Here is a 12,804-nt window from a genome sequence, read left to right as displayed (position 1 = left end):
TATTTTTGGTCTATTTTTGCATTAGAGCTCTCTACTTGGCCCAAAACATGATCTCTCATCCTATTAATGTTATATTACACTGCACAAATTATACTATTTGGGCTCAATCTATGCTTTAGTTTTTTCAAAGGTCATAAACTTTGGATCTATGTTTCTGGGGATCTTCCAAAACCCATCAAATGCCCTATTGAATCAGATGAGGCTTCTCTCGTACTCGCCTTATTGATCAGGATATTAATGCTCATTAGATTCTTGCGTGGTTTCGTAATACCACTATTACATCCATTAGTGCCTTGTTTGGTAATTTTGATGATTCACAATCTGCTTGGGATATGTTTGTCGTTACTCATCTATTGATGGCTCTCATGAGTACGAACTTATACTTAAATCTTTATCATCTAAAGCAAGAACCAAGTCAGAAGTATCAATGGCTTTTGTGATCTCATGCAATTATTATGGGATCATATTGCTCTCTTAGATCCCGCTTGAAAGGATCCCATAGATGCCAAGCTATATGCGACATGAAGAGATCAACATCGACTTTACTGGTTTCTAGTAGCTCTACATGATTTTGAGTCTGTTCGAGGGAAACTTTTGTATCACACTCCTACAAATGCGTCAATTTCATCATTACCCATATAGTCTTGCCAACCCCAACTTTAGGTTCCTCATCTCTTCAACTAGAGCATTATGGCAAGACAATGTATTGTCACCCACCTTTCAAGTCTCTTGAAAACTACCATCGCTATTGTAGACGTCCAGGCCACACTATTGAGAATTGTAGGAGTCGCTTATAAACCTCCATGACCACTTCATTAGTTACTAATATTGAGAGTACCACATCTCTACTTGCTTCCTTCGGCAAGTCCTTCGAATTTACTATTATTCTATCTAAAGTTGACCTAGAGGCAATAATCTATCATGTTTTGATATGTTCTGGTAATGCATATTCCTCTACCCTCTCAGTCGTGCCAGGTAAACCTTCTCCATGGCTTCTTGATTTTGCATGTTACAATCATATGACACCTTACCTATTCGCATTTACCACATCTACTCCAATTGACAAGCTGCTTTTAAACCTTCGTTGTTCCACCTTAGGAAGATCTCTCCCACAACATCTTCGTGAGGCTTCAATTGACCCTCTTTGTCAAGCTGCAGAGGAACCTAATGCTTTATCCAAGAATCATACTTGGGACCTAGTTGACTTGCTACTAGGAAAGTTTGTTGTGGGGTCTAAGTGGATTTTCAAAATTAAAACTTGGTCTAATGTTACCATTGATAGGTATGAGGCTTGACATTTGGCTAGAGGATTTACTCATGAGTATGGTATAGATTATGAAGAGACCTTTGCCCATATTGCTCATCTCTCTTCATCCATGCCCTTTTGGTTGTTAATGCCTTTTATTATTGGTATCACTTTTTAGATGGATGTAAAAAATGCCTTTCTTAGTGGTGATATGAGTGAAAAAGTATATATGTAGCTACCTACTAACTTTTCTCATCCTATAGACAAGGTTATTCGTCTTCATTATGCTTTATATAGACTCAAGCAAACTCCTAGGGCATGGTTTTCAAAATTTAACACCACCATCTCTAGCCCTGGCTACTCTATGAAATCCTATTATTTGGCCTTGTTTATTAGTCACACAACTAAAGGTATCATTCTTCTTTTATTATATGTAGATGATATGATCATCACGAAAAATGATCTTATCAGTATTCAGGAGCTCAAACAATATCTTAGCCAGCATTTTGAGATGAAAGACCTTTGGACTAAGTTATTCTCGGTATTGAGGTTTCCTCTTCCTGTATAGGTTATTATCTGACTCGGGCCAAATACACTTATAATTTTCTCTCACATGCTAGCCTAACTGATTGTAAGGTTGCCAACATACCGACTAAACTTAATGCTCGTCTTAATCCTAACAAGGACCACTTTGTCTGTCGCCATCTTCTTCAAGGCTCGTTGCAACTTCATTATATTACTTCTCATAATCAGTTAACATACATTTTTACCAAGTCACATCCTTTTAAAAAGTCTCGCAATCTTGTTACCAAAATAAAGTTGGTTCCTTGTATGCCACCTTGAGTTTGAAGGGTGCTGTTAAACTAGTCTCTCTAGTCCCACATTGCTTGGGATATGTACAAATATATAGTAATTTATATATTATTTTATTGGGCTCCATATAAATAAGGCCCCATTTGTACAGCATGTATGCGATTCAATAAAGTATTTTCACTTTCATTAGGCATATTGAGTGTTGTTGTTTTGGGCATGCATGCCCCTCTCAAAATTCGATTCTCTTCATAGGCATCGACCCAACATTTCAGTACTTTATGTGCGGATTCACTTTTCCCGTTAGCTTGCATTAAGATAAGGAAACTGTTTGTGAACAACTTCGTTTTAGATAACAGGGATTGTATCAGAGTTAAGGCACATGACACAGCAACTGTACAAACCTCTTTTCAAAATGTACTGATAATTATTTTCAAAAGACACTCGAAACTTGTACGTAGACATGAACTTGTGCAAATCATTTTACCATCCAAAATCGCTTTTTCCTCAACCATTCAAAGCACCAAAACAATGTACCTATAATATTCCAAAGATTTGAGTTAGTAGTTATAAAAAGTAGTATCCCAAAGATTCGAACTTTAATTTACGTCCATATATATATATGCATGTGACGACATCGATTGCCCCAAATCTCGCTTTCTTTAAGGAGATCCAAACCCTTTGTGCTATACAAAACACTGTTTTCAATTTCGTACCGTACCGGCCGGTATGACCGATATTTGTCATACCGGCCATTGGGCCAGTACTGGTACCATATACGTTTTGTACCGGCCATACTGACCTCAATTTCGGTCTGTACCGGCCTATATTTTGGCCTTCAAATTTATTTTTTATTTTTTTAAACTACAAGCTTATTTTTTATCCCCAATTCAGACTAGATTATTTATAATTTATATATATATTTATATATAATTTATTCATATATAGACTATTAATTTAGAATATAATTTATATATATTTATATATATAATTTATTTATATATCGATTGTCCCGAAACGGTATCGGTACCGAAATATTTCGTTCTAGTGCCTTGACCGGTATAACTTCTGGTATGATATTCAAAACATTGATACAAAGTTCTAAATGAACAGGTACAACAAACCTCCTCTTGACTTGTCTTTTCCAGGATATAACAATCTAATTGATTATCATATAACTCGAACCAACCATGCATAAGTGGTTGAGTCCAAAATTCTCAAAAAAAAAAACCTCTCTTTTATCTGAAAAAATCTCAAAAAGGTCCACATTCTTTTTCTCTGTAATAATCTTTCTCGATATCGTATGCAAAATAATCAGTCGGTCAAATAATTACTCTTAAAAAATAGTCATCATTGTTAATCCCTCTAGGTGACCTTTCCAAATACGAGAACCATATGCCATATAATAAAGCCAAAATAAAGCTATAAGGAATTATGAGAAATTAGTGATGGTAACGTACAAGAGGCCATAAAGCGTCTTTTACTTTTTTGAAAACAAGACACTCACGTAAGAGAGATTCCGATCGAAGACCATTAACAGCTATATATAGCTATGAGGATTAATGCCGGACGTAAAAGGTTCATATACTAGAATGAAAAGACAACGGCAACAAAATAATTGAGAGCGGTTACTCATTGACCAACTTTATGATCAACCATAAATACTTTTTTTAAAAAAAAAACAAACTTATCAATCTTAAAAATCAACAATTAATCCAATGTAACTCCCAATCTTAATGGTTAAATGAATTTCAAAATCCACAATAACAAATCACTAACAAAAATTAAATAATATTCATTAAAAAAATACCAACACCTATGATGAAGGGGACTACACTTATGCTGAACTTTTTGGTATAAAAAAGTTGTCAATTATTTTGTGCTCTGCGATTAACAATCAATATTACCGTCGAACGGGTAATTTAGGGACGGAAAATGTTTTTCCTAAAGTCAATTTGCGTTCAAACGGGTACTAAAACGTTCGATCATGAATGAAATAAACAATCGAGCATAAATTAGTTACGATCAAACTAAAAATTGGCAGGATAAGTTAATTTAAGTAGGAACATTGACTTACCCTTTGACCAATTTATTAGGCCCCGTTTGGATAGTGAAAGTGTTTTATCTCATATCATCTCATCATTACGACTTTATCAAATTTTCACACAAAATATAATAAACAATTCAACTTTTTCAAATCTCAAAAATAATAATAATATTCTAACAATATTTTATTCAACTTTCAACTTTAATCTAAAACTATCTCATCTCATCTCATCTAAATTGCACCTAAAACTATCAGCGTTCGAACAATTATATGGAATTGAAAATAGAACAATTATTGTTCGAACGCTGTATATTTCATTCAATCGATATTTTTGGAGACGGAAGAAGTTGTCCCAAATAATATAACTATTAGAACATGGTTAGTAACTGTTCGAATGTACATTCAAATCTCATTCAAATGGACAATATAATGTTCCTAAGTAAAATATGGCGAGATCAACGAATTATTTGGTTGGAGTGGAAAAATTGTTTGAAGGCTTATATAGTATGTTCGAACATGATCATAATTTTTATTTATTTTTATGTCAAAACAATACCTTAGTCAATTATGGATAAATATTTAGTTTATATTAAAAAATAGTAGTTAAAGAATATATAGAATGAAGATCAATAAATAATTTAGAAAATGAAAAGATGGATGGACATTAAAAAGCTTGGTTATTAGAGAAAAATCTAATAATCTCTCTATGTACGTAAGAGATGTCACTCTAGATCTCTGTACGTACGTCATCTCTGGTACTCTAAATCTCTGTATACATTGCATCCATCACCTCAACTGTTTGTGCACGGGGTTCTACATGTACTATATCTGCAATCTCTTCATGAATAGTTGTGCACGTTGCCCATGTGTAGATGCCTCACCCAATACCCCATGCTCTGTCGGGTGCGCATCTCCCTAAATCTTGGTTGTCTCCATAGTGGGAGCACAAGGCCTCTTGTTGGAGTGTCCCTTGTTGCGTGAGAAGGTGAAGGAGTTAATCGACCAAATCGGCTCCTAGACATGACGCTCATCAACATCTGCCTAGACCTAGTGGCTAACAAAAATCGTGTGATCATGACCCAAAAGAACAAGATATATGTCGTAATATAGTGGGTCTATGATTGAATACTAGCAAAAATATAACTCGCTAGGTTGATAGGCTCCCCACGAGCAACGTGTATCATAACGATCCATGCTCACCTCAATCTTGTACTGCTGAGGATCGATATTGTTGGCAATGATTAAGTTCATTATCTTGAAAAAAGTAAAACCATCTTGTTTGATGCTTTTCCTCCCATGACAGGAAGGAGCATCTGGACTCACAACTAGCTGCCGAACCTCATGATCAGAGAGGCTGACTAGTCCATCTACATTAGTGCTCTCGTCCTCAGCCGTCTCCCCATCATTAGCAATTGTAGACTCCCTAAACACCATGTTCGGATATGTAGTGGGCAGCCAAGGGATATCAAGGAACTCGACTACCGCGTCCACTAAAAAATATAACAGATACACCCTAATAGAAATCGTGTATGCTTGATCATCTCGGTTGAGACCACCAAGCTCTCTATAGAACTCAAATACAATGTCGATGTAGGTGATGATATTTTCCATCCCCTCATCCTTCTGGTCAATAATTGATCGCTAATCATGCTCTATAAAGACATATGCAAGGGACCGCCCCTCCCAGCAAAGATTCTGAAAGTCCCTCAACTTCACCTAACGCTCGAGTAATACTGTTCTCTCTCAGACATCCTCGCTGGAGGGTTGACCAGCCCTACCACGCTTTCTACCCCTATAAGCCATGGTGATCCTGAAATTTTAAAAATAATACAAACAACAATGATTATAAAGTAATTTTTATAAAAAGCTGCAATTGATATCGAAAACTAAAAAATCATATATAAAAAGAACTATACGAATTGGAAGGTATAAAATATGTGAATGGATTCAAAATTTTCATACAATATTCAAAGGACATTATTAATGATGAATTTTAAGTGTAGAGAATTTCCATACAACGTTAATGAAAAATAAAAAAAAAACAACATGATATACACAATCTTGCATTATTAATACAATTACTAACATAATTGTGTGTACACTGTTTGATCGAATTTGAAAATTGTCACTTACTACTCAAACATAAAAGTTATTGTTTGAACGGGATAGAAGTGGTCAAATACGTCGTTCGAATGCCCGTTAGAACATAAAACATGCAGTCAAACACATACTTTAGTTGTATATTTGAACGGTAACATAAGCGTTCGATGAGTAAGTAACTATTGATTGAATGCGTATTGGAAGCATTCGACCAGTTCCTAGATCGAACTCAATGGTGGCTGAGTCAACTCACTTGCCATTAAACCAAACAAATCGGAGAAGTCTTTTCATTCTTCCATAAATAACAAGCATAGAAGGTCCAAATGAGCTTAGAGTCATCTCGTCCTTGTGTTTTCTGGCCACCTACAGTGTCCCATGGCCAGAAAATGTAAACCTAATTTATTTCCCTATTTTGTACAATACTATCCCAAAAAACTCAAAATCAACCCACCAGCATAATTGTGGTGTAGAAGTGGAGGCTAATGGTGGTGGGGACGATGGTAGTGTTGGTTGTGGATTAAGCTAGAAGCGGAGAGCCGAAATGACGTATGTGGGTTTTTTGTCAAACGGTGCTATACCTCGTACCCCCATAAGCTGTTATATGTTTAGAACCATTTGAACGCCTAGTTATTAAGTTTAGCCAGTATCCCATGGGCTGTAATAACGTTCAAAGGCTAAATTTAAATGTTTGAACATTAAATCACGTGAAACATAATGGTCAGTTGTGTTATATGAACGTTTGAGCGGTAAGTCACGTGACAAATACAGATTGAACGTTGATTTTAGTGTTCAAACAGTTTTGCATTGAGTACTAAAATGTTGTTCGAACATATAAGAATAGTATTTGAACATATAAGAATAGTTCGAATGGTGTGATGTTCCAATGTTCCTTATAATAATTTCAAATAGATAATTTTATATTTTTAAATTTTTGTTATTATTCTTGAGGTATGCACGGGTTTTTATGGTGTATTTATAATTGCATTTTACTATATTTTTTTAGTATGGTATTTATACTATAGATATAGTAATATTTGGAGAACTATAGTAATACTAAATATTAAGTGATAGGGTGATATACTAATACTTTATATATACTAGTATCATATAGTCTCACACACACACACACACACTAATACTAGTAATGTATACTACTATCATATATTAATATAGACATCTACTAATACTATAGTGATTTATTAGAAATTTATACTAGACCTAGTAATATTGGAGAACTATAGTAAGACTATATAATAATCTAGTGGATTAAATATCCTAAAACTATAGATTTAGTAATATTTGTAGGACTATAGTAATACTATATATTAAGTGATATAGTGATATATACTATAACTAAGTGATGCCCCCAGCCTCTGCTTAGGATTGGACAGTGACTGAAGTGTTGGGATATGCAACTCAAGTCTACATACCCCTGTACATGACAGTTAAGATGCAATGCACCTAACATATTTCTAGTAGTATGCAACAATCGTAGCGAAAATTCATAAATAATAGTAAGATCATGAGCAATTTCAAAAGTGTCATGGTACCATTTAAACTATAAAATCCCAAAACAACTTATGTGTTCAAATTCCCAAAATACAAAAGGGGTTTTAAAACCATATTACTCTGTTAATCGTTTTCTTTCTCAAATTTCACTTTCTTGAGCCTACTTTGCTTCGTCCTTGTTGACAATTTTCTTCAAATCTTTGAAAAGATTCAATACTTCGCTTATAAAATGGTCGACTACCTCTAGTCCGCCTTCTACAAATGGCTTCACTGAGCGCTCAAGGCTCTTTAGGGCCTCTTTAGCTACTGGGGGATCCAGTCTCTTGTGTTTCTCCATGATCGGTTTATTGACCTGTTAGAACTTCTACCATTTCGGATGGGGAATACTTGTTGTGTCAATTGGTCCTTAATCACAAAATCTTGATTAGAAAAATCAAAAGTCACTGGATAATCAGAAGTAAGTTGTCCTACAAACAATAAAATTCTTTCTAATTCAGGAACTAGAAGAACATCTCGTAAGGTAATAACAGAAAGACCAGAACCAATAATGGCATCACCAATATAAGTAACTTTCAAAAATTCACTATTGCCTAGCATAACATGATCGTGACCATTATAAGATTGAAGATTATGTAGGTTACCTTCGTGAGAGGTCATATGTGCAGATGCATCAGTATCTGAAGTCCATTCCTCATGGTGTGCCTTAGGATCGAGTTGAAGAGTAGTGAAGGCTTGAGGTAAATTATCTGGTTGCACCAAGTGATTAAAAGAATGCCAACAACAAATTGCAGGATGTCCTTTCTTGCCACATATCTGACATGTCAGATCACGGTTGTTTTCACGGGAAAAAGTTGCTAAAGAGGATCCTTGTTTGAAGTTTTTGTTTTGATTATTAGAAGGAGCAAAACCTCGACCTTTGGAGGAAAAATGATTTGATGGCCTGGAAGCCTTATTGGCAGGTTTTCCATAATTTTTGTCTGCATAGAAGACAATATACTGAGAGGAATCTGGTGTATGAAGGTTGAGGCGAGTCTCATAACTTTGAAGTAGGGGGACTACTTCATTGTAAGAGGGCATTGGTGGTTTGAGCGTCGAGGTAGTTAAAGGTTCATATCGTGCACCAAGTCATGTAAGCAATGAAAAAACTTCATTTTTGTCACTGACCGTGTGTCCAATAGCAGCAAGACTATCACATTCCTCCTTGAACTTTCGAAGGTAGTCATTGAGAGAAACTTCATGAGTTTTCTTCATGTATGTGAGTTGTTGATTGAGCTGAAATCGTCGTTCTTGAGAGGACTGGGCATAGGCTTCCTTGGGAGCTGCCCAAACCTGTGTGGAGGTATCAAGACCAATGACATGACCAAGAGCCTCTTCTGCTAAGGTGCCAATGATCCATCCTCTCAGTACATGATATGCCGTTTTCTATTTTTTGTATTCTGGATTGGAGACAATATGAGTTCCATCGATTGCTAGAAGTACAACAACTAGGGGTTGGCTTTCTCCTGTGAGAAAGTCTATGAGCTCTTGGCTTTCAACAAGTGCAAGGACTTGCTCACGTCAGAGTGGGTAATTTTCAGGCTTGAGCCTGAGAGTAACGAAATTACTAACATTTAGCGAAGCGGACGACATTGTATTTTTCTAATACCAAAAAGAATTTTGATAAATTAGAATAGATGGAAAAATCTCACCACACTTAAAACTGTGTGTGATCATATATATTTATATAACTTTCTATCTCTTTATAAAAGGATAATTACAAGATGAAAGACTAAACACAAGGCTGCTATCATGCTAGAATCATTGACAAGGATTTGATTGCAGGCTAAACTCAAGGCTGTTATTACACTAGTGTTTATTAACAAGGATTTGATTGATCTGTAGCCTTGATCTTTCGATGTGTATCTACTGAAACTCCCAAGTCTTTATCCATAATTCCGGCAGGAATAATAGGCAATGAATCCTATGTTTTATCAGGTAGAGCATTGCTACGTTCACCGAAAATGCATCTCCAATAAACATTCCGAATATGTTATTTCACTTTTATTTTATGTATTTTTTTAATCATCATAAATATTTTTTAAAAAAATAAAAAATTTACAATATCATAAAAAAATATTTTCTTAATTATTATATACACAAATTCTGAATATATTTTCAAGACAAAAAGTATTTCTCTATCAGGCAAAATGCGCCTGTACATATGACAGGCAATAAAGTGGTTTTCTTGTTCTGAAATCTGTTTTCAAGTACAAATGGACCAAAATCTCTACAAAATTCTAGTTACTGAGTGAAATCTTTCGTCATTAAAAGTACGTGAACAATAAATAGAGTTCCATTCCACAGCATTTAAGAGAATTACAAGCGCTATATTATATTTACTGCTTGTTAGAAAGGAGGGTCGACTGATATGGCGAGACTAGCATCCTGAAACCCTGTAGGAACATCAAATCCTGACATAAAGTCATCACCAAATATCACAGCACCAGCTGCCAGTGCACCAGCACCCACTCCCATTCCAAAACCCGGCCCCACGCCACGACCATGCGCTGCTGCTCCAGTTGATGCCGGCATATTTATGTAAGTCTCCGACAATCGATCTGTTCTTGGCAGAAAAGTGGGCATGTAACCTACATTAGCAGGCGGGGGTGGAGGTGGCGGAGGAGGAGTTATGGTCGGACGGTAGCTTGGTGCACCCGCTGGCATGTAGCTTGGTCCACCCACAGATGGATTGGAATAGCTTGTCGGGAATGGCCTTGAATGGGTATATGGGGAGTTTGACTGCATTTGGTTTTCTGGCCGATAAGTTGGTGGAACCGGAGGCAGGTGCTTGGAAAGAGCTGCGCCATCTCCGGTGGATAAGGTGATATTGTTGCTGAGATCCGAGAGCATAAATCCTTCCTCGTTGCCTATAAAATAAAAATACAATCTTGGAATCAAAATCATAAGTGAGTGGTATTTATTGATGAAGACCTACCTCTATACGAGCTTGGATCTTCCCTTTCCTCGGAAATACGAATTGAAATATCAACAAAGCCTTTGGGTTTACTGGAATTCCTTTTCCGCAGTTGATAACTTCCTACTTCTTCCGTTACAGGCCTCGAACCCTCATTTTTCTTGATCTGCTTGCCAAGAAACTCTTTCAAGACAACACTTGCTGTGCCCTGAAGCTTTTCTCTGAGGAATATGGGCTCTCTGCTGTAAACCTCAACGTGCAGTACCGGATCTAGGGAGTCGTCAACCAAGACAGCAAACTTGGTTTTCCAGACCGGATTTGCATTTCCGGAAGCATCAATCTTGGTACAATATTTATTGTTAGGATCAATCCACCCGACTGCAAACCACTGGAGCTTCCAGAGCGAGGAAGAATGCCGGAGACCCCTAGCAGATATCAGGCAGACCTCGACCCAATATTTCGCCATGCTTGCTTTTCGGCTGAAGAAAATGAATGTGAATTTTGTGGAGGGTTGAGATTTGTGAGTTTGATAGAATTGAGATGATTTGTGAATAATAGTGAGATTTGTGAATTAAAATTTATAAATATTAGTGAGATAAGTTGTGATGATCTCAACTCACCTCTAAAATATAATTAAATTTTGTATAAATGACATGCATTGGATTAGTTGAAAACTTTTAACATAGAATTGAATTATAGTAACTATAAAAAAATTTTTAAAATTGGAGAGTCACTATTCATCTATTAAATTCATATCTTATTCATAAATAATCAAGCAAGATTTTATTAAATTTTTTTAAAAATTTTTATTAATAAATAAGGCTATATTATGTCTAGATTTTTAAGAAAATATTTTTTATAAATAATGTTATATTATGTTGAATAATTAGGTTGATGTAAAAAATTATTGGGAAATAATAATTTTAAATAAAAATTAAATTATTAATTAATATATAAAATATATTTGTATAATATGAAAAATTATTATTATTAAAATATATAATATTAAAATATTATTTTATTAAATTGGATAGATTCTTTAATAATTTTGGCTTTAATCAAAATTTCAATCTTCAGCTAAATTTTAGGCTTGTTTCAAGCAAGATTGGATAAGGATAGAAAACGACAAAAGTGAAGCTGGTTTGCATTATATGTAAGGCTACTTTACTTTAACACTAGGAAAATTCTTTATCCCTCTTCTCCATTTGGAGGACATCTATCAGCACCTTTAATTGTGCCAAAAAGGGAATAATCGGTGGCCAGGTGTTTACGCGGATTTTAATAGTCAATTTGTGCGAAACTTGGTCCAATTTGTAAAGCTATTAAGGAAAGTTTTATCTCAAAACCAAGAAGAGAGGTTCAAGAGAGAAAGAAAGAGAGTGGATTCCACACGAGAAAAGAAGATAGTGGGAATTTTTTTTTTGGAAAGATAGTGGATTACACACTGATCTCTTATATCATTGTGCGAAACTTGGTCCAATTTATAATTAAATATCGTTATGTTATTAAAGTTGTTGAGTTTTTTTTTTTTTTTTAATTTCTAGATTCGTTTGTTTTCGCAACTTATCTCATTTCGTCTCATCTAATTATTATAATTTTTTTAAATTCTCACACAAAATAAAATAAATAATTCATTTTTTTCAAATCTCAAAATAAAAATAATATTAAAAAATATATTTTAATAATATTTTATTTAACTTTCAACTTTTATCTCAACTAAACTTATCTCATCTCATCTGTAAAAACAAATGAGACTGTAATTCAAATTATTGTTTGAAAGATTTGTAAATGTAGGAGAAGTCCGTTGAAAATTTGGGGGGTTACAAATTTTGTCAGCAACTCTAGCGCTTGTATTTCGTTTGATTTCTGAGAAAATGTAGATTGAACAACTTGAATGTAGAATACTAGAAACTCGGGATTGAAATGAAAATGAAGTTCACAGCAAACAGGAGACCATCACTAGAAACATTTGCTAATTGCATATTTAGTTTTCATTTCCTTTCCTTTCTCTTTGTTTTCTCAGTGATCAAATAGAAAAAGCAAGAAAAGATCATCGACTCTCACAATTACCACTTCAAAATTTATGACAAAAATAATGAATGTCAAATTTTGAATATTAAAGAGAATGGTTAGGACTGT

General features: G+C 34.8%; 1 protein-coding gene across 1 annotated transcript; it reads right to left on the bottom strand.

The window, feature by feature from the left end:
- Positions 1-9,977: 9,977 nt before the first annotated feature.
- Positions 9,978-11,312, bottom strand: LOC108990774. Its single transcript, XM_018964854.2, has 2 exons — positions 10,687-11,312; positions 9,978-10,618 (listed from the first exon to the last, which is right to left on the bottom strand). The coding sequence occupies exons 1-2, from the start codon at positions 11,129-11,131 to the stop codon at positions 10,098-10,100; spliced, it is 966 nt and encodes a 321-aa protein (XP_018820399.2). The 5' UTR covers positions 11,132-11,312; the 3' UTR covers positions 9,978-10,097.
- Positions 11,313-12,804: the final 1,492 nt, after the last annotated feature.

This window comes from Juglans regia, chromosome 7 (assembly GCF_001411555.2).
Source record: "Juglans regia cultivar Chandler chromosome 7, Walnut 2.0, whole genome shotgun sequence".
NCBI classification, from domain to species: Eukaryota; Viridiplantae; Streptophyta; class Magnoliopsida; order Fagales; family Juglandaceae; genus Juglans; species Juglans regia.
This window is presented reverse-complemented; position numbering and strand designations above follow the sequence as displayed.

Bases quoted from the DNA above. Each gene is read 5' to 3' on its own strand.
- LOC108990774 (XM_018964854.2), bottom strand. From the start codon at position 11,131: ATGGCGAAATATTGGGTCGAGGTCTGCCTGATATCTGCTAGGGGTCTC. The intron at 10,619-10,686 runs GTAGGTCTTCAT...TTTATTTTATAG, and splicing joins AGATCCAAGCTCGTATAGAG to GCAACGAGGAAGGATTTATG.